At 39.6% G+C, this 22,679-nt stretch overlaps 1 protein-coding gene across 5 annotated transcripts; it reads left to right on the forward strand.

The window, feature by feature from the left end:
- Positions 1-4,233: 4,233 nt before the first annotated feature.
- gne (glucosamine (UDP-N-acetyl)-2-epimerase/N-acetylmannosamine kinase) lies at positions 4,234-21,070 on the forward strand. Of its 5 annotated transcripts, none has more exons than XM_041035921.1 (15): positions 8,971-9,416; positions 9,534-9,669; positions 13,894-13,965; positions 14,191-14,339; positions 14,523-14,769; positions 15,565-15,772; positions 15,859-16,011; positions 16,218-16,430; positions 16,690-16,777; positions 17,368-17,578; positions 17,915-18,044; positions 18,162-18,383; positions 18,681-18,863; positions 19,380-19,496; positions 19,707-21,070. In XM_041035921.1, the coding sequence occupies exons 2-15, from the start codon at positions 9,658-9,660 to the stop codon at positions 19,940-19,942; spliced, it is 2,241 nt and encodes a 746-aa protein (XP_040891855.1). In that variant the 5' UTR covers positions 8,971-9,416; positions 9,534-9,657; the 3' UTR covers positions 19,943-21,070. The 5 variants fall into 5 exon arrangements, with proteins under 5 accessions (XP_040891856.1, XP_040891855.1, XP_040891853.1 ...); XM_041035919.1 differs by having other exon boundaries at positions 9,606-9,669; XM_041035922.1 differs by lacking the exons at positions 8,971-9,416; positions 9,534-9,669 and adding an exon at positions 4,234-4,369.
- Positions 21,071-22,679: the final 1,609 nt, after the last annotated feature.

Raw genomic sequence — 22,679 nt, forward strand, 5'->3', positions numbered from 1 at the left:
GAGGGATCATTGACATTTCTTCTTTGATCTAAATTGATTTATTCTGATAAAGGCAGCAGTCTCAGCCCTGCTATATCAGGGTCTCGATGTGAAACTGCTATAAAAATGCCTGACAGTGTTGCAGAGCATGTTAAGATATTAGCAGAAGAGGTATGTACAGTATCATAGTGTGTTTGTCAAAATCCAGCCACACACTGTCCCAGCATCATTTACCACTGTGGAATTACTGAAAATCAGCCAGTGCAATGTGAATCCACCTCCTGATGTTTATCTTGGTGAATGAGATGCTGAAGAAGAAACTAAATCCCCAATTCTCTCTAAAAAAAAAAAAAAAGACCGTGTGAACTTCCTCTTTTCAGTGAGTTTGCCTTCTCGCTATGTCCTTCTTGGTGATGCAGCAGGGATGCATTAAAAAGTGGTGACCAAAGAAACAGAAATGGACAATACATTAAGAGGAGGACTGACACTGAGCAGTGACGACTGATTTTCTTTCTGTGCAGCGTTTGTTTGCTGTTGTTGCTCAGCCTCAGTCAGGGGAAATCCTTCCTGTTATTTCACACACAACTGTGGTAATAAGCTGCTCTGTGGACCCTAACCTGGATGGTGAAAAAAATACAACTGGGGGAGGGGGGGTCTTTATCCTGCTGCAACATTTCCGTGTGTGTGTGTGTGTGCATGTTTGGATGTAAGACAGGCGGGGGGTCCATTCACTGCTAGAGCTGCAGCAAATGAATTGAATTGAATGAACAGCACAGATTTACCTAAAGTGACATTTGTTGCTACCATAGCACCTTCAGGGCATGGACTATAAAAGTGGAAGCGTGACCTGAATGGCAGCACTCATTCTGCTTCTGAACAAAGGCAAAAACCACATGACAATCACAAGTTGTAGACTCTTGAGCTCTGTGCATGCATATCACACATTTTCAGGCGCTCTTTATTTCCTCTCTTTCACTCACTCTCTCATGGTTTTTACAACAGATCTCGCTCAATGTTCTGTGGTTTTGTAAAAACATTGTAATTTGTGGTCATGTGCAAAGTCTATCATATATCTATCAAAAATATAATAACACTGACATGAGATCTCCATGTTGAATCAAACACAAGTTTTATGTCATAGGTGAATGAAGCATTTCATTTATCTGCATCTTTTCTTATAGTGTCATAGTGTCATACTGTCATGTAATCATATAGGTTGTGCAAGTTTACACATGTGTTAAGTGCTTTAAATTTTCTGAACCCTGTTTGCACTTGAAGCATTTGCCAATTTAATAACTGCCAACCAGGAACGGCAAACCAGATGCTGTGACCACAGTGGAATGCAGCACATCCAGTGCAGCCAAGCCCCTGTGGGTACATTTTCTCTCTTAGTGCATCAAAATGGATCAGTTTCTTTTCTGTCCCCTTCACAACTGCTGTGAAACTGACTCCATCATGTTGCCTAATTACATCGTACAGTTACACTTTAAGAGGGAGAATTTTTGAAAGTTTCACATTTGCAGGGTAGAAAACATGATTTTGGTGGTAGGAATAAGCTACGAAAGGACTGTGCAACATAATACAATCATGAATTAGCAAACACCAAGTAACAAATAAGATAAAAACGGATTTTAGCAGCTTTTCTACAGCAGAGTATAGTATACATACACAGAGTATACATATCTGCCATTATTTCCATGAAGTAATATGCAAAAATGGTCATGTTTGTGAGAGTATTGATCAGGTAATAGACAAATGCATTTGTCCTCACATAGCACAGAAATGCTATTACTGTAATGTGAGTTTGTTTTCTTAAAGAATTAGGACGTTATATTTATTTTGAGATAGATTTGAAACAACAATAATTTTGCAGTTGTTTTATACAGTGATGTATGACAAAATCAGATCAGATCACCTGCTGTTAAGGGGGGAACCTATGGTGCAGGTATGATGTTTCTATTATGTATTATTCTTGATGGACGGCCATTTTTTTGGCACACAAATGGGCTATAATATGTCCCACACATGAATCCATGATGGAGGGACAGAAAAACTAAATAAATAATGTCCGAACTTTGCATAAAAACATGTTAAACATGGTAAAATAAACATGTTTCTAAATTAGTCAGTTACATGAAAAAAATGTCATATCATACTCAAATCATTGTGTAGAAAAAAAATCTCATTTTACTGATACAGTAAGGATGTAAAGTACCGTGTGTTAGGGTTTAAGGGTTCACAGAGTTCATAGATAAATCATTTTTGTCATAGCTCGATCCATTTGTCAGTTTGTTGCATAATAAAGCCAAGTTTGGCTGGATAAAAGCACATGTGTCATGGTGGCTAACAGGACGTGCAGTTTACAGTAACTTAACATGTCAGCTGAGACAGCATCCAGTCCTGCTGTGCAGTGTCGCTGTTAAAAGCCGTGGCACAGACCCCACTGCACTGCCCAGGCTGAGAGTATCCCTCCAATTCACACACACCCACATACACACACACAATCAGTAACAAATAGCAGTGTTTTGTGATATCTCAGGGTTGACTGGAAGGAGGGGAGAGCAGAGGGGGAGATAAAGTAGGTGCATTTCAGTCTCTGTGCACGTCCTACTGCGTCACACATACACATTTACAGGCACACTCTCCTTCACCGTGACTCATCCCCCAGGCCAGCCCCCTCCCCTTAACCCATCTCTGTTCAACCTCCACACACACAACAATCGATCTGTCAGCACCCTCCTATCTGGTCCTTTCTTTCTATCCTTCTTTTTCTTTCTTTCTTTCTTTCTTTCTATTTCACTCCCCACCCTCAGCGCTCAATCCTTCTAAAAACTTTTCATTATTTTCTCACTTTTACTCTTGTTTTTCTTCAGGCAAATCCCACCCAAGCATCCTCCACCCAGCTCCCTCACAGGACTCCTCTTAACCACCATGATGCTGTTGGTTCTTATGCAATCCCAGCCCTGCATGTGTGTGTGCCGGGGGGGAGCGCTAACCCTGCAATGCAGCACAGTTAGAAAATAGCAGCAGGCATTATGGGAGCCGCAGCTGAGACAAAACACTGCTGTGTGGTTACACTGCTCTGCACTGGTTCTGCTGTGAAACACTCTGTTTTAGCCTCTATTTATTTGTGTCTCTGTGACAGACAGAGTTCACATCCAAACAGAAGAATGGGTGTTTTACTAGCTTTTCTTCAAGGTCACATCAGTATAACCTGCTGACAAGACAATTTCATCCAACTCCCACAGTTCATATGTTCAGACCATAATGATATTACGTACTCGATATTAAAACACATGTAATAATTTCTAACACTTCAAAAACTGAGAGCATTTAGTTATACATACAATAATATTTTAGCCTCAGCTAACATCTGAACTACTTAAGTAACAGTCTGTATCAACAAAAGGTGTAGGAATTGTTTGTCTACTTCAAAGGCTTCCTATACTTCCTTTGCTGCAGGAAAGCAGTAAATTAACCAGTTTCTCAATCCCTGAAAGAAGCCTGTTTTCTATTAAATTTATTTTTTTGGTGACCTAAACTGCTTTTTTCCCCCCTTGGGTAGTTTAGCACTTACCCTTCTACCATTTAAAGTTGTTATATTTGTATTTCAGTGTAAACTGCATTTCCGTTATGTTCTGTGTGGTTGCCAGGTTTCCGGACGTAGTCGGGCTGGCCCACAGCATCATAAAGTTCACCAAGATAAAGCAATACCATACCTGATTTCCGTCTCGGATTCAAGACAATAAGAACTGGATTGACAAACCCAGTTTCACCGAATTTTGAAAGTATAGTCATCTCAACAAGGAAACATTGTATTTACTCCTTCTTCTGCCATTCATTTATACTTTTTCTTTTGTCTTATCCATAGCCTTTTTCTGTTGTGATTCTTGAGATGCTGGGCTGCCGAAAGTGTGTTTAGATCCACATGATTTCCACCAGGGGGCGCACTTAAACTGTTATATAAGTAAAAGAAGAGCATACGTTCCTTAAAATATAATTGTCATACCGAATGTCCCCTTTCAGACAGTTATGTAATTATTATTACATGTAAGAAGTTGCCAGCAAAGCAAAATTTCTATATACTATCCAGTAATTGATCAATTCTGTATTCATTTTTTTAAGTTATACTTTGTCCTACATGTAAAATCCGACTGCAAAATTAGTTTGAATGCTTTGGTTTTATTATGAAGGTCCAAAGCACGAACATCCGGTATTGTTCTCGTTGTCAGACTGGAAGTTAACGGTGTTCACCCATCGGGAGAGGGGGGGCACCAGATGCCCCATAACGTTGACTGATATGCACTGGAAACCCAAAGCAGAAGAGAAAGAAGTGCCTCTAACCATCGAGGGTTTCATCATAGAGCACGGAGTCGCTGATTAATTCAAGGTAACCGTTATATCGTGAGAATCCACAGCAGTGTTTATAAAATGTGCGGGACTGAGAAGTTGAGTTAGCGTGACTGTTGGGTGGGATTCACTGGCTAACGTTAGCTAGCGTTGCTGCGAGACTTTCAGTCCAGTGTGTGACAACGTGTCCCAAACTCTAGCAATAAAACACCAAGTGGGTGTTGCTATGATGGTGTTGGCTATGGCATTGTTGTTTGTGCCCTTGTCAACGGGACAGCGGACACTAGCATAACATTGGAACCTTAGCTAAAGTCAGACCTTTGTTCAGCGGTGGGTAACGTTAATGTTAGCTAAAAGAGCCATGCGTTTGGACACAACAATGCACAATACCGAAATAAAAAAAAAGAAATAGACCAGTCTGATGTTGTCTTCATGTGGTTGTCATGAGTTGCTTTAGCTGAATTTGAATTTCAGAGACATAATTTGGGTCAGGCGTTATTTGGCCGCAAGTTAAATGTTTAACAAAAAACTCTTCTGCCTGCATGAAAAGATCCCTTTGTGTTGCAGCCACTGAATGCCGAGGAGATGTGTGCACATTACATATCAAAATACATTTAATTAATTTAGTTATTTCTAGCTAACTACCCAGTTGCTAAATAATGTAGTGTCATTGCTTTACGCTTAATTGGTTGTACTACATATGACTCTATCCATAGCACGTAAGGTTGTGTTGTGATAATCAGACAGTTACTCTGCGCCTGTACAACCAGGCCACATCAACATCATTCTCGGTTAATCCACTATAATCCTGCACAGATCATAGGTTACCTTGTGGTATTTGAGTCAGTAAGTGTGAAGGAGAGATGTGGGTGGCTCCTCACATCTAAATATTACGATATGCAGCTGCACCTACAAGGAATCAGTCAGAAGTAACCTACAATAGCTGCTTCCTTATAAAGGACATTAAATGACAGCATGCCATGAACAATGACAGACACACCTTCATTTGTATCGGCCTTTTCCTTCAGTTGTACTAGTATACTATTTACGCCCTTAGGCACTGTTTTATGAAGCTTGATTGTTCTCTCAAACCTTTGCCTTCATAAGACAGCAAAAGCAGATATTGGTTGTTGTACCAATTGTTGTACCAGGAAAGCAAGTGGAAACTATAATTATATTTTGGTATTTGGTCTCAAAGGCTAGCCCTGATTTTTTTTAAGCAACTTTCAGCAACAAGCAAGTTCCTAAGACAAAAATACAATAAGGGCCGATATAAACCATACACAAGGCAATCTTGAAAGACACACAGATTGGATTTTAAAATGTGTAAAATAAAATAAAAGATTAAAATGAGCTAAAATAAAATAAGACCATTTAAATAGTAGATTAAAAATTACATAGCAGATATAGTGCAGTGCAAGGTATGAATAAGTAATCCTAAATTTAGTTTAATGAATGCAGTGTCAAACAGAAAACTTTTAAGTCCTAATTTAAAAGAGCTGAGAGTTGTAGAACATTTGTTCCAGATATGTGGTGCATAGAAACTGATTGCTGCTGTATCTGAGAACTGTACTGATGTGATCCACTTTCCTGGTTGTAGCCAGGTCTCTGAGTTCATCAGACAACTTTTTAGAGAGACTTGTAAAGACAGCGTTAGAGTAGTCGAGTTAATATGTTCTGTAACTGTTCCACAAAAGACTGCTTGGAGAGCTTTGTTGTGGGACCTCACATGTGGGTAAACAAGTAAGCTGACCCTACATATACTGTAGTCTGTTTAATTTTATAGTAATTCTGCAAAGGAGTGGTTGCACAGTTTATGGTCCATTGCTGTGTTTGCTCTCTTGCTTCACCAGAGCAAAGCTGCGTTAATTCAACACTGTGAGACCAGTCTTTGGTCAAGTTTGATGAGGTATTATCTGAGATATTATCTGTCTGTTGTGAACCAGGATGTCACTGTTATGTTAGCTCTGATGGTAGTTTACTCAGTTAATATTCCATTTTACAGCCAGCTTACTCAAGTTGTACCTGCATTGCCCTTCCTTCATGTCAAATACAGGCTTATAGAATGAATGCGAATATTCACTTTATGATGCGTTTCCCAAATCCCAAGGCGACCTTTTCAGACAAACAGTCCAAAATGCAATGGTAATCAATTTACTATCATATAAGTCAAAGAAAAGCAGCAATTTCTCTCAACTTAAAGGTGGAACGAGCTAATACTTGTCTTTTTTTTCCTTGGAAAAAAATACAAGTATTAGGCAAACATTTAATGAATTATCAAATTTGTTGCAATTCATTTTATGTTGTTCAATTAACGGACTAATAATTTTAATTCATAATTTATAGCAGTCCTTTTGATTTTATTTACATCTAATTCTTATTCCTTCCTGGTTTATGGGAAAACCATAAGGGGGAAATAGGAAGCACTTGAGTTTAAGGGAATGCAGCATTAATTTTTAGAAACACTCTCTAGCCAACCACACTGTTGTGACTGTTGTTTTGATCAGCACTTATATTTATTTACACTAATGATTTTGAAGCACAGTAGTTTTAGCTGTAGTTAGAATGTAGTTAGTATGATTTTTACTCAAGGGAATTAATAAATTGATTCTGTTATTAATCACAGACTGTCAAAGGAGTCTACCCATTGATATTTTCATTCCTTTAATCAAACAAATAGCAGTTGCACTTCAAATGCAGAGTTGACAGATAAATGCATCTACAACAATAGAAACAGTGAAAAACAGACAATGGGACTCTCGAGGAAGAAGCATAGTAATTAGAATGGTGAAGACGCTTCCAGCTTCTCTTCAAAGTGACTGTAAACGACTGTTTAACACAGCGGCTTTAGAGGGCTCAGCAGGAAGAATTTCCCTTCAGACATGGAAACAGTCTTCATGCTTTTAAGGTCTTGAAGGCTGTGTTTTGTTTTGGGTTTTTTTGTAATTTACATTACTGTGAATGTCAGTGTGATTTTTGTTTGCCTTTTTACCTTGTTTTTTAATGCGTTTCTCTGAAACAATTTCGTAAAAGGATATGCCAAAGTTACCTTGAACTCAGCCCTTAAGGCAAATAGTGGAAGGCAGAAGCCTGAAGGTCTCTGAACTTCTTAAATAAACAGAGTTCTTGTAAAAGTGAGTTAATTAGCGCTCCTGGGAATTAGATGTGGCAGATGCAGTAGGCTGCATTTTTTTTTGGGGGGGGGGGGGGGGGGGGGGGGGGGGGGGGCTTTGTTTTAATTTGACCTCTGGTCGAAACTACATGTGATCAAGGTAGACGATTTAGGGTCTCTGGGGACCAGGACTGTTCTGACCCATGAAGTGAAAGCAAACAGACGGTGCGGTCTGTTAGTCCAGGGAAGAGTTCAATTGTGACTTTGTGTTGGCATATCTGTGTGGGGGCCTGGTGGGCGTATGCAAGCATGGAGACAGACTGACTGTAACCGGGAGGATTAACGAAACTAACTCTCATCCTATAAAAGTAAATGGTCAAGAATCTTTTATTAACATTGATATGGTCAACACGTTTGGCTCAGTGCTTCATTGGACTTATAAAAAGATTTAAGAAGCCTTGTACTTATATAAGACGGCATCCCAGTTAATTAGCAGATGAACAGTAGTACTCGTGTAAAACTTGACTTAGTAATCTGTACTGGACAAGCATTATCAGTCCATTTCTGTATAAAGCACTTTGCACTAACAAGAAAGTTACGGATGTATACGGGGACAGGAAAAATTAAATAAAAATACTAGCTAGGAAAAAAGCTAGATGTTTTTTACCACCCTTAGACAAACCCACACCGAGTCTTTGGGTTCATGCATGGCATGTTCACACAATCATTACATCCTCAATGATTAAAAAATAAATTGAGCTATCTATTCAGTTAATACAATTGATCAATATTGTTATTAATGCACAGAAAATACATAAGGAATAATTAACAATGCAGGAATCCAGTGCAGAGACCAATGTAGAGGTGTAACCTATGCAGAATAACACAACTACAATAAACATACTGTAATGGACAGAGCAAAGAGCCAGACATTTTAGAGCCATCTTAGAAAATGGAGACATACATTTTCAATTATTGAAGTCAATTCAAACTGAATTTACAGATAGTGAAATGATCCCTTTATAAAGTGTTTGTTGGAGCAGCTGGGGCATCTGCCACATCTATAATCACTCTGTATGTTGAGCTAATCGAGTTTAGGCCGTGTTCAGACTGACTTTAACTTTGCATAAATGGGGCCAGAAAAAAAAACGTGGGGGCTCATAGAAATGTCATCAGTTGCTGTAAGTTCCTCTCTGTTTTATTGTATTTATTTCTTGATTGTGGTCTGGCATTTATTTATTTGTCATATATTAAAAAAGGTCCTGATAGGGATTTTACAACTTATGAAACACTGAATGGAGATAGGCGATAGATCTAGTTACAAACACATTTACCTGGATACCTGTACTTTAACAATGTGTGCCACGTTGGTCTTGTGTTGCCATAGCAACCAAAAATGTAATAGTAAAAGCAGTCCTCTTGATTTTATTATTTTTACATCTAATTCTTATTCCTTCCTGGTTTATGAAAGAAGCTGTCTCCTGTAACGTTGAGGTTTGTAGCTCTTCTGAGGCTAAGCCATTGAAGCTGAGGATGACAACAGAGAATTTCCCTAATCATTTTCAGAATTTCAGCAGACTTCATGTGAAACATATTGTTTCTGACATTTGTCATTTCATAGGTAGAAGTAGTCAGAGAAATATGGGGGCTGTATATGGTAGTATAACTCCTGCCAAGACTGTCTGCATATGATGTGTCTTTTGTCCACTGAGCCTGCCGTGGGCTGTAAGCCACGCCCCGATCTAGCGCAGCTCTGCTCCTCCCCCATTTTTTACGTCTATGCCATCCTACCGCTCTCTTTTCCTTTATTCCTTCCACTGCTGCTTGATGGCTCATTCATGCCCTTCCTTTGGTGACCAATGTGCCTGGGCTAAAGAGGGAAAATTTAAAAAAAAAGGATTGGAAAAAGAGCAGAAGCAATCCACAGATGCGTGGGATGGAAAAGCATCCGGGTTCTTTGTGTGCAAATCCTCATGTGAGTCAGACGGCCTTTTTTCTCTTCCCTCACTCTCTCATATTTTTTGCCATTTGATTTTGTATCATTCTTTCTTTTTCTCACTATCATTATGTCTCTTTCAATCTGTATGCTCAGTATCTGTGCCTCCACTGCCGTGTCATCCCTGTGTTTGCTTTCCGCATGTGTACCTCCCCCCATACCATAAAGCTGGCTGCTGATGCTGTCTTGTGATGCTTGAGTGGAAGTCACGTTACGCTGAATGAGATTTGAGGTAAATCTCAGGATTTAGTCCAGCAGTTTTTTTTTGTGCATGTGTGATGTGACACAGAAATGCTGAAGAAAGGCACAACAGCAAAGAATGAGTTTTAATATTGCTTTGATTATGTCACACAGATAAGTTGGCATTCACACGATGATGTTACATCTTTTAAGGGTAAAAAGTAGCTGTCCAAATACTGTCCTGGCCTTACTGTAACTAATTTGTGAGTGTATATGTATGATTATAATTGGGATGATTAGCAAAACTAAGGGGAGGATGAGGAAGATGATTAACAACATTGACATTCAACACAGATGATTAACAAATGCAGTCATTTAACAGAACTAAAACTAAACAGCAGCACTTCCTCTTGGCATTAATAAAGGAGAACATCACTGCTCAGAATGAATGAATGAATGAAGGCTACTGGAAAGTTGTGTAATCACTGATGAAAACCTACGTACATTTCCTTAAAGGTGTGTAAGTGAGAGGGGTGGGAAAGCAGAGGGAAGAAGTTACAGAGCCCACGTGAAATCACATTTCACATCTGTTCAGTCAAAATCACAGTCTAATGAGATTTTTAAATAAATTAGTGGCATCTAGCAGTGAGGTTTGAGATTACAACCGACTGACTACTCGTCCCCTCACCCTTCCCTCTCTAATCGTGTAAGAGGACCCTATGATAGCCTTCAGGTAACGTAAAAAAAACTCAAAAGGTGTTCTCTAGAGTCAGAACATCCTGTAAGCTCATTAAAATATGCTATAGTTTACCTACCTTGTTGTAAACGTGCTGAATTATTGTAAAGGGGAATTAGATTTAGGTTTGTGGAAATTATGTAGCAAATTATCAGGGATCTAAAACTAATTCACATACTGCATCAGATGGGGCGTCTCGGTCTCGCTACCAATCAGCTGGCCCAGGAGGAACGCAGATGAGGAGTCCTCGGACTCTCCTGGTCCTTAGAGGCAAACCCACTGGCTGGAGGTACAACCCGCTCAAAACACTGGTGCTAGGCTGGTCGGTGGGGGCCCTTCGAAAGCGGGTCAGTGAAGGTTTCCCAAAGTGTGCGTTTAGAAGCCACAGTTCAGGACGTGGGATCAGCATGATTGGTCGATGCCAAACAATTCACCAACATAAGCACGCAAGATTATTGGGGAATACCAGTCAGCTTTTATGAAAAGTATTATTTATGTTATTTACCTAATTTATGTGCACTTGCGAGAGCGCTCAGTGTGAGAGTCTCTGCTGCGTTTTGCCTTGCTTTTTAATAAGTTAGGCTGTTGTTTAGCAAATCATATAGTAAGTCACCTTAATATTGTAATTGATCACAAGAGATTTGTTAAATTTCTAGTGTTTTTTTTTTTTGTTTTTTTTTTATTTGGAACAGTTTCTTCTCAGAACCTGTTCTTGGTACCCTAACAGCTGAGTGATACTGAGAAAATCAAGTATACCATACTTACATTATTTTAAATGATCACTTGTAATATGGATATGATAGGTCAGTCTTATGTATCTCCAATTATGAGACACAGCCAGTGGAGTTTGTACAGGTTGATCCACTATACGCTATTGTAAACTTGTTTCAGTGTTAAATTGCCATTAACATTTACGTAACAAGGTGCATGTCTGAAAGGGGCTTATGTAAAATGTCCTTAAATCCTGACCTGATGTCATCTTTAACTTGGGCATGAGCATGGGACTGAGTGTATAAACTTCAGTCCCAAGCCAAGCCGCTCATGAATAGACGAGTTGATTTTTCCAGCTTACACTGAATAAAACAAACAAGAGTAAGTCAAGATTGAGAAGTGATGAGTATTACCTTTGTTCTGTGTTGTCAGTCTCTGTTGTGACGCAACCAGGTTTCACCCCGTCAATGTACCAATGTGTCATTGTTATCAGTGATCTGGTCTAACATGCTTGTCATGTATCAAAAATAAATAAGCTCAAGTACAGGAAGCTCAGGAAATTTGACTTGAGCAATATTGCATTAATGTGCTTTTTGAAGCTGATACAGATGTAATACAGATGTGAATGCCAGGTGTGGCAGTATTCTTCATGCAGCTGAACTCACATGCCATAGCACATTCCTTCCATTCCGTTTTTGGTGATGCCTTTTTTTAATTTGCAGAATTGGGATGTTCTTTTTCTCTTGTTTAATAAAGGGCTTAATATTTTCCAAGTTGGTAAATTTAATACCACTATATTTAGGTTTTCCCTCTTTCTGAGCAGTACCCTACCCTTTGATTTTTGTACATTATGGCAGTTTATGGCAGTACAAAGACTCAATCCTACGTTTACCATTCATTTACATTGTAGTTACACCAGTCTAATGGATTATTAGAATATTTTTAGCAATGGAGACAGCAATGTACTCGCCAAGGCTTTCCTGATAATTTTACAAGCAGCATGGACTGTGGTAAACACTGGATCACGCCATGAAAACGTGATGGAATTTAACATTTGTGCCACAGTGGGAACCATGTTTTTTTTTTTTTTTAATCCTTGTTTGTTCATTCTGATGTCAATGACCCCTCTGTTCCTATTCCGAGAAGTGCAAAGGAGTGAAATACCGCTCAGTCAGTGACCAAACTTAACATCAGGAGTTTTGTTAATTCCACGCACTCAATCTGCTCAGGAATTTGAGGTCCCTGTGGTTTACCACACTGGTTTGAATGTATATACAAAAACTGTATGTTTTCTGGAAATGACACCTGACACACTGGTGCTGTCTTTTTAAAGTATTCAAAAAGTAGTCTTTGAATGCTTCATTGGGCAAGTGCAGCTGTCATAATACATTCACAACAGCAGATGGCAGCAAGTATTTGTAAGAGAAGGATTCTCCTTTGAATAAAGGGAGCCATCTTCACTGGGAATGTCCGCAACAGTGATAATTTAATGTAGCTGGATGAGCTATAGAGAGTATTTAAGTGACATATTGTGACATTGGCCATTAAATGTTTGAAGACTAAATCATTGCTTGCTGGAACTCCTGAACAGAACAGAGCCATAGTTGCTTTTTTTCGTAGTATAAGCCAAACTGTCTGAGGCTGAAACTATGTAGTTGGGGTGTGTTTAAAATTATAATCATACCAGAGATTCTTGTTGGACGACCCAATGATTTCATTTAATCCACAGGAGACTCTTGCCCGCCCCTGTATTGAGGGAGGGTAATGAAGGGTTACAGTATGTAGTTAAAATTAAATCGACTGACACAAACACACCAGGCTTTTGCAGCTGATTCACCTACGTATGACTCGAGCTGTCATCGCTTCCTGTGCTTTGCATATCAACAGCCAACAAGCACAGAGAAAAGCTTTTATATGATTTTCAGTTCATCGCTGAAGAGCTGTGACTTTGGTTCGCTCACTCGTGGGCTCCTGTCAGGTCAGTGACGTTACAACTCAGCAAATGTTGCACCAGACTTTCCCAGCTTACCGAGTCTGAAACTCTGAAAACATGAGGAGAGGCACTCCGCATGCAAAATGTTCACAAACTACATTATGTTTTCAGATTTGTTTGCAGCACAGTGAGCAATAGGCACTATATTCCAAATTGAATTTAAAATATCAAATTTAATTTAATTTTGTCTAATGCCTAATATTCAGGTATAACCTGTTTGTGTTGATGAGACTTTAACCTAGTCTATACTTCCCACTTTGATTTTTCCTGGTTGACTGGCAAAAACAAGTTGGTTTGCTAAATCTGACTGAGCACTGACACTGACCTGCTCACCACTGCCTCTTTCACCACCACTGCATCTCCACATCTTTTTTTGGGTTGATTTTGTAACATCTGTCCAAGGTCCACAAATGAAAAACAGCTGACTCTGGCACATTTACAGCAGTACTTTTTACTTTGTACTATCCGTAGTAATTAAACCAATAAGTTAGGTAAAGTATTCATATAGTGGTATAGTATAGTAATTCCTCCTTCCCAGTTTTCTCCTGCCATGCGACCAGAGCGTATCAGTGTGACATTTGCCTTGCCATGCAAAGCACTGTCCTACAGCATGTTTCTACCTCAGGAAAAATGTGACAGCATGTGTTCTTTATGTAAAATACAAAACATTTTTAGCATAGTTTTGTTGTGTTTTCATGCTTCAGCATCTGAATATTTGGAAGGCCCAAGTGAGTATGACCTGTGGGTGGGTTTTGATTGAAAATAATGGATAATATTATGCTTTATAGTCTCTGAATCTACTGGATCTCAGTCTCTCTTCTGCCTTTGTTTTCTAGGAGCTTTACTATCTGAGAATGCAAAGGGGGAGAGAAAGGATGGAGAGACAAAAGGTGGCAGAGCACAATCAGGTATGTCTTCTGAATGAGAGCTAATTGAGAATTCTCTAGTTGTTAAATGCAGAAATACACATATAAAGCCTTTTTCTGTAATTATAGTACAGCGGCATGTGGAGATGGTAATATTCCTGCAATAGTGGACTAATTGTTGTTATTGGAGAGTGGGGTGTATCTCTGTGTTTATTGAAAATCAGCTCATGAGATGGTGTTTGTTGGTTTCACCTCCTTTTACTGCAGTGTAAGAAGAAGTTGAGAGTGTGTGTGGCGACATGCAACAGAGCAGACTACTCCAAGCTGGCCCCCATCATGTCTGGGATCAAATCCCACCCTGATGAGTTTGAAATGGAAGTCGTGGTGCTTGGTTCACATCTCATCGATGACTACGGGTAGGAACAACTGGCACAACAGCACTCTTTAAAAAAAAGCTTGCTAGAAACATCTGAAAAGAGTGAAGTTTTGTATAAATCGTAGTGCACCAGCTAACACAACTGTCTGATTATGAAACTACTCATTTATCCAGGTTTTTTCCTTTAATTGGTCTTGTTGCTTTCCTACCATGCACTCTGCAGGAACACTTTCCGTATGATCGAGCAGGATGACTTTGATATCGGCTCCAAGCTCCATACCATTGTGAGAGGAGAGGATGAGGCAGCCATGGTGGAGAGTGTTGGCCTTGCACTGGTAAAACTCCCTGACGTCCTGCAGAGGCTGCGCCCTGACATCCTGATCGTCCACGGTGACCGTTTTGATGCACTCGCTCTGGCCACGGCTGCGGCGCTGATGAACATTAGAATACTCCACTTGGAGGGAGGAGAGGTGAGGAGGCTTCTCTGCTGAGCAGCATTTGCATTATGGGTTCCTGATGGTAATCAAGAACACGTTCCAAATCAAGAATCGGAATCACACATCTCTGAGCTTATCAGTTCCTTTAATCAGCGCCAGCACATTTATCTGACAGTTGAAAATTGTCATACAATGATGTCAATCATTGTATGATGTCAGTCATATGCGCTGCTGGGAACTTGTGATAAAAAGGAGTTATGATGGAGGGAGGAAATGGAAATTAAGCCCGGCTTAAATTCATGAAGATAGATGACGACAGTGCTAGTTGTAATGTCTGTAAAATGGTCATTTCAATTAAAGGGTGGAAACACCAGCAATATGCTTAAACATCTTTCTGTGTATTTTCAATGGGACTCACCTGGTTACAGAAAGAATAAATAAACAAACAAGAAAACATGGACTTAAATTCCAATAATGCCATGTATCAAACAGTCCATGCAGACAAGTTTAGCAGGTTTTTTTCTTTGACTAAGAAAACCCAAAGGACATATAACAGCAGTTAAACAGTGGGGCTTTTGCTGTTTCCTACTCTGTTGCTACACTGTGTTCAGACTCAGAGATAATAAAACAGTTGTGTTGATGCTACAAACCACCCTGTTATTAAAGTGCATAACATATCCTTATTTCTTAAAAATCCATAAAAATGTTAATGTCAAATGATCGATAAAATTCAGGACTTGCACTCGTCTGTGTAGGAACTTTGTAGTAATTGTTACCACATGGCAAATAACTTGCAACATCTCTTCTCACCCTGGCTTCTCTTCCCAGGTGAGTGGTACAATTGATGACTCAATCCGCCACGCCATAAGCAAACTGGCCCATTACCACGCCTGCTGCACGCGCAGGGCAGAGCAGTACCTCATCGCCATGTGTGAGGACCACTCTCGCATCTTGCTGGCTGGCTGCCCTTCATATGATAAGCTGCTGTCAACTCACTATAGAGAGGACTACATGGATATTATCAAGAGCTGGCTGGGTATGCAGGGATACAGTCACTGGACAGAAATACAGTGTGTGACCTTAGTGGGTGTATGTATGTGATGTGATTTGTTCATGTTGCAGGTGACAACGTGCAGGAGCATGAATATATTGTGGCTTTGCAACATCCGGTCACCACAGACATCCAGCACTCCATTAAGATCTATGGACTGATGCTGGATGCCTTACTCTCCTTTAACAAGAAGACTCTCATCCTCTTCCCTAACATTGACGCCGGTTAGTTTCACCTACTGGTCCCTTAAGGAACTTTTCCTACTTGTTTTTAAAGGTTTTGTCCTCTTCTGTATGTGAGTGTTTTGTCAAAGTAGAACTACGATCACTGGAATTATTTTAAAGCATGTTTGAAATTTAGTTTAAAAATTGACTAGTTGAATAAATAAATGTATCTCTGTCTCTTGACCCACCCCTTCCCACTTAAATAGGTAGTAAGGAGATGGTACGCGTGATGCGGAAAAAGGGCATCGAGCAGCACCCCAACTTTAGAGCAGTGAAGCACATTCCCTTTGAGCAGTTCATCCAGCTGGTCTGCCACGCCGGCTGCATGATCGGAAACAGCAGCTGTGGAGTGCGTGAGGCAGGGGCCTTCGGCACGCCTGTCATTAACCTGGGAACAAGGCAAACTGGCAGAGAGACGGGTGAGAAAGACAAAAACCAAGATTACTGTTGACCCGCTCCCCCTGGAGTGGTTGTAGATCTGATTTCATCATCTGACACAAGTTATTGCTTTGACGAATATTAGAGGATTGTGGCAGCTAGAAGACAAGAAGACTGCTAAGGTGTCAAAATCAGTTTCTTAATATTAGCAATGCAAAGCAAACATTATTCTGTGAAATTAAATTTGCCCCAGGTTGTTTATCTTAACAACTGTGTGAATGACATTTCCTTCTCTGCCAGGTGAAAATGTTCTACATGTCAGGGATGCTGATACTCAAAATAAAATCTACCACGCTCTGGAGCTGCAGTTTGGAAAGCGATACCCCTGGTATGACCAGTGTCCTTCTGTCTCACTGCGTCTTTGTGGTGTTCCTTTGTCATTCAGTTTTTCTCTTGTTGTCCTCTTTTCCTGAAAGTGCTGATTCTTTAATCTAACCATGCGCTTTGGCTCTGGATATTATTAAGGCTGAGTCACAGCAAATAAAATGTGAAGCACAGTGGTGGTTGAGCAAGCTAGTGAATGAACAGAGGGAGCGGCGTTGGTTAGAACAAAGCAGTGAATGACAGAAATAAAACATTATTTTCTGATTGTTTCCTCCACACAACCTCATGGGATGGTGCCGCATTGACGAATTTTGTATGAACTCAGCCAAAGTGAGGAAAATCCTCTGTACTATAGCTTTAAACAAGGAGAGGAAGCACAGTTATGCCTCTTGGTGAACACAGTGTAGTGTAGTTGTAATGTAGTGTGGTTCTTTGCTCTGCTCTTTTGTCTGGATCAAGTTTTTCACAGCTCTGTCTGTGGACACTAAGTTATCGTTTATCTTACAAAAACCTTTATTACTCTGAAGCCATATAATTTTTTTTTTTATTTTGATGAATGATATCAACAAATGCATATTTCTGTTTTCCCATCAGCTCTAAGATTTACGGAGATGGCAACGCGGTGCCTCGTATTCTTAAGTTTCTCCGTTCCATTGACCTGGACGAGCCCCTCCAGAAGACCTTCTGTTTCCCGCCTGTGAAAGACTCCATCTCCCAGGACATCGATCACATCCTGGAGACACAGAGCGCTCTGTCCATTGACCTGGGTGGGACCAACCTCAGAGTGGCTATCGTCTGCATGAAGGTAGGCTCAGAGACTCTTACCTGGACACACACATCAGTGTATTACTCTTGATGTAACTGCATTTTTATGAGCTTAAATTATTTGTCGTGATGATAGGTGCTACTACTCTTGAAGATATTAATTTCACTTTACTGGTCATTCATTTTCATTTGATCAGTGTACAGAAATTGTATCCTCAGTGTGATCGAATTTGTTTTTCAGTTTTCTGTCAATCATTAATTACCTGTCCACAGCAGCTATTTGTTTCTTTAAATAACTTTGGGGATTAGATTACTTTTACTTTGTCTTTTTAATTTGCATCAGTATGTCATATTCACTTCTTCCCTGTCTGTCCAGGGTAATATAGTAAGGAAGTACACTCAGCCCAATCCAAAAACCTTTGAGGACAGGATGAAGCTAATATTAAAGATGTGTGCTGATGCCATGCGGGACGCTGTCGGTCTCAACTGCAGAATACTCGGTGTCGGTATGTAAACACACACACACTCACATTCGTTCTTGAAAGACGGCTATGATGCTGACAGACATATTACAAACTAATATAGCTCATAGTTCTGTTAAAATGTGTCGTCCACATCTTCAGGAGTGTCCACTGGTGGGCGTGTAAACCCACAAGAAGGCGTGGTCCTACACTCGACAAAGCTGATCCAGGAATGGTCCTCAGTGGATCTGAGAACGCCCATCTCTGATGCCCTGCACCTACCCGTCTGGGTCGACAACGACGGCAACTGCGCTGCATTGGCTGAGAGGAAGTTTGGTCATGGCAAAGGAGTGGAGAACTTTGTGACGGTCATCACGGGAACAGGTAAGGAGGCAGGATTTGACAAGTGTCATAATCTGTTTTTTTTTTTTTTTTGTCAAGATAATCAGAATTGCTTAAAAATAGTGCATTATATATAAATTACATTATTATTATAAAAAATATGTATTTTCAAGTTCATATTGTTTTCAATTTTGACATAATTGTTGATCACTGTAGATTGTCACAGTGCCTTTCAGCTGCTATTTGAAATCAGATCTCTTGCATAATTGCACCGACAGTCTGAGGAAGTAAATAAAAATAAATATATGTATATAGAATAAATATTGTGATTGTCTGTAGGTATTGGAGGAGGGATTATCCATCACAGTGAGCTGGTCCACGGCAGCACCTTCTGTGCCGCAGAGCTGGGTCACATCATGGTTTCATTAGAAGGCCCGGAGTGTTCATGTGGCAGTCACGGATGCATAGAAGCCTACGCGTCTGGCATGGCCCTGCAGAGAGAGGCCAAAAGGCTGCACGATGGTAAGTGTTTATTTTAGTGCTGATGAAGCTTCAAGGAATTTCTGAAAACAACTTTTAGTTTTGTTTACCAAAATCCATATAACACACCCAGGTGACACAGGCATCTGTAAAATAAAAAAAACTTTGTTCAGTCTCTCACTAAGTACTGAATTGAAAACAGTTTGGTTGGATTAATTGGGTGGGGGAATTTAAAGTAATTTCCTTGTCATTAATTAAAAATTAAAATTAGAAATCCCTACACTTAAACAACAGAGAGTAGATCATGACAAAATATTTTTTCTGCACGAACTCATTACCAGTGTTATCATTTTTGTTTTGTTGAAGTGGTCTAAGAATTTGTGACTTAACTTTATTGAAATCTAAAAGAATGAAGAAAACCAGAAGTGAAATATTTAAATCTGATTAATTAAATAAAGCTTCTTACCACACATATACCTGAAAAGGCTTGACAGTACAACATCATTCACACACTTGAGGCTGTGTAACATCTGACCTGTGTTTTGTTGTGTCTCTCAGAGGACCTGCTGAAGGTGGAGGGGATGGATATGAAGCTTTCAGAGCCAATCACTGCTGCCCATCTCATCAACGCAGCCAGACTGGGGAACTCCAAAGCTGATGCTGTTCTGAACAAGGGTCAGAGCACAAACCAGACACACACTAACACACAAAAAAATTCTATTTTAAGAGTTCAGACTACAGAATGCTAAAGCATGCAGGCAGGTTTGACAATGACTCCCTATATTCATATTAGTGGGGTTCACTGCAGTGTAGTGTAGTCCAGAATTTGTGTGTCACTGGTTATAAAAACAATGGGAAATTTCATTTTTTTCTTCCTTTCTCCAGCCTCCACAGCTCTCGGTGTGGGCATCGTCAACATCCTCCACATAGTGAATCCCTCGTTGGTGATTCTGTCTGGAGTCTTGGCCTCTTACTACCAGGCCCCTGTGCAGCGAATCATCACTGAAAGAGCCCTCTTCTCTGCCCAGAGCATCAAAGTTGTCACATCAGACTTGGAGGAGCCTGCATTACTTGGAGCTGCTAGCATGGTGTTAGACTATGCAACCAGAAGGACATATTGAAGGATATAGTCCTGATTTCCTAAGGACCACTACCTACCACATGACTGCAAAACTGAAAGGAAAGTTGTACCTGTACTCCCTACATAACTGCATAAGCATCTAAGGGATACATTTTGAAAAGTGAAAGACAGTGTGTTAGAAGCATCAAGTTAAGGATGATATTTTTTTGTAATTTCTTTTTTAATTTCCTGCTTGTTGATAACCTTGATTAATGCAGTCTTACTTGTGTTCTCCACAAAAGTAAAAATTCCCAAGCCTATGGGAATCATGCCTTCACTGGGTCAGATGCTGGCCAGAGTATACCCCTGGTACTTCATGTATGAAGTGGGTCAGTTGCACGGGCCAGAAATCCCACTTGTCTTTCGTACTTACGTAGGCGAGGTTTAATGAAGCCCCAGGCTTTTCTGAGCAAAGCATGAGCTTTAAAATAAGCTACAAAGCCATCTCGAAGCCAAAATGGCCCATACAAGACTGGACTCACCCACTTTATTTGCAGTATGATGTGTTTTTTAATGGAAAAGTTTATTTCAGATGTGACCAAAAATGTTGCTGAAACATGCTCCTGTAGCTCCCTCTCTGTTCTCTCTAAATGCTTGCTTTCTCAGTGTTCTTTGTATCTTATATGGAGTCAGAATTTCTATCCCTTTTTCAGATAAGGTTGACTGTCTAGTTATTACCTTAAATTTCCATGTTTTATTATTAATTTAATTATTTAAGGTGTTGGCAAAAAACAGAAGTGCTTTAAGAAGGTTAGTATAGTTGGTGGTCTTAGAGGTTTGAGGGGAAAAATATCGTATATTTGTAAAAAATCAGTATAAATGCTATACTGGCTCATATAAAAAAAAATGTTAAGGCTGCAATTGTTTTAACCTCATTGCTGCTACGCTATGATGACGGCCTGACGGTGAATCTTTTGCCTGAGGTGGAATTTTTTTTTTTATTATTTTGTTTTTTATTTCACTACCACGTCCCTTATGAAGATTTTTATCAGAATTTGAAGCGAGTTTTCTTCACGCCTTTCAAAGACATATTTTGTCTCTGTTTATGGGGTTTGTATGTAATATTACATACTGTATTGTACATTTTCTGCTATTTGAAAATTTTGGATACATTTTATGTAACTTAATTGGTTTATGTTGGTCCAAATAAATACTCCAATACTTGCTTAAGATATAAACAAGAAATAGATTTCACAGTCTACAATGTTGTTGCCCTCGTTGGGGTTTTATGCACCTTTTACTTGTACAGAGAATACATGCACCTATTACGATGCATAGCAGCTCAAGACACAAATCTCTTTTACTTCAGCATTTACAACCTTGAAATATGTGTAAAATTTAGATTTACTGGTAAATAACAGTTAGTTTAAAAAAAGCTTTATTCAAAAATGAGGAGATAAACAAATCTGATAATGGGATGGTGTATTTCTGGGGTTCCAGTAGAGTAAAGAAGTTGACTGATCTGCTTTTTCCAGAAGAAGTTTTTCCCATTAGACATTTTACTGTGAAACAGGACCTGCAGCATGTCTCAGGGTGCATCTTATGAGTCTCCTGGATATTTAAACTGAACAAAACAGTCAGTCACTTAACACTTTTTATGGTAAAAGTAGTGTAAATGGGACTTTTGCTTTAGAAAAACATTTACCCCTTATATCCATTCTGGCTTCTGCACACTTATCATAACCCTCTCTGACTGGGGCTCCGACAGAGCTGCAGTACCTGAATCCTCCACTATAGTCTCTGCTGCTGCTATGTTTTAAATTCAACTTTATTATTAGCTGAATTCTTTCAAAACTTAGTATTATACCACACACTCATTATGGAGATGATTAGCAATTGTACCCTGCAAGTCAAGTGGTGCAGTCCTGTCAGTTATGTTGCTTGTTCCTCAGTTATTTTGATGTTATTGTGAATTTCTGTGCCTGCATTACAATCATAAAAAAAATTGAAGTTATAAAAGTTTTTGTAGGGTTTGTAAAAGAATTGTACTTTTATCATTTTTCTCTGTCTTTTTTCATTCTCATCAATTCGTTACCTTAAATTTAAACTCAGTTGAAATTTTAGGGAAATTTGGAGCCATTCAAGTCCTCAATCCCCATTTATGTCCCAAGACTTAGAAAACTTATGAGTTGTTATGGTTCTGTACATAAATAAATCTGTATAAGATCTACATAGCACATAGAGGAAATGGAATGACCTTGGTAAAGTTAGCAACAACTGGATGTGTGTTCTTGCTCCTTGCGGTTCTTATGTTCAGCAGCACAGGTTTCAGCCTCTAAACAAAAGGCTAGAGTTTCTAGTTTTCTAATTATGGGGAGTTTGAAATGCTGTAGCACTGAGTGTGTACAACACTTCACGTGTTTTCTGAATCACACTAACGTTGTGATGTACTTTAAAACAATGTCAATTTTTGATTCCAGTTTCATTCCTTGGGTCATGTGAGTGCCTGCTTGTCACCTGAGCTCTTTGAGACTGGCAGAGCTGTAAATAATTAACCACCACAACGTTATAATTAGGGCTGGACACAACAAAGGTTGCCAGGGTGGCAGAAAGAATACCAACAAAGAATACCACTCTGCTAGTGCTTGACAGAAGGCATGAGGAAGACTTAAATAAAGACGGCAAAGTTCTATGATCCGAGACTAAAATGAAACCTTTTCTGTGATCACACTGAAACAGTGTTTTGTGTGTAAGCCAAATAGTGGACATCTCCGCAGCAGGCCCTGGGAGAATTGTGG

The sequence above is a fragment of the Toxotes jaculatrix genome, chromosome 4, assembly GCF_017976425.1.
Source record: "Toxotes jaculatrix isolate fToxJac2 chromosome 4, fToxJac2.pri, whole genome shotgun sequence".
Lineage (NCBI taxonomy): Eukaryota > Metazoa > Chordata > Actinopteri > Toxotidae > Toxotes > Toxotes jaculatrix.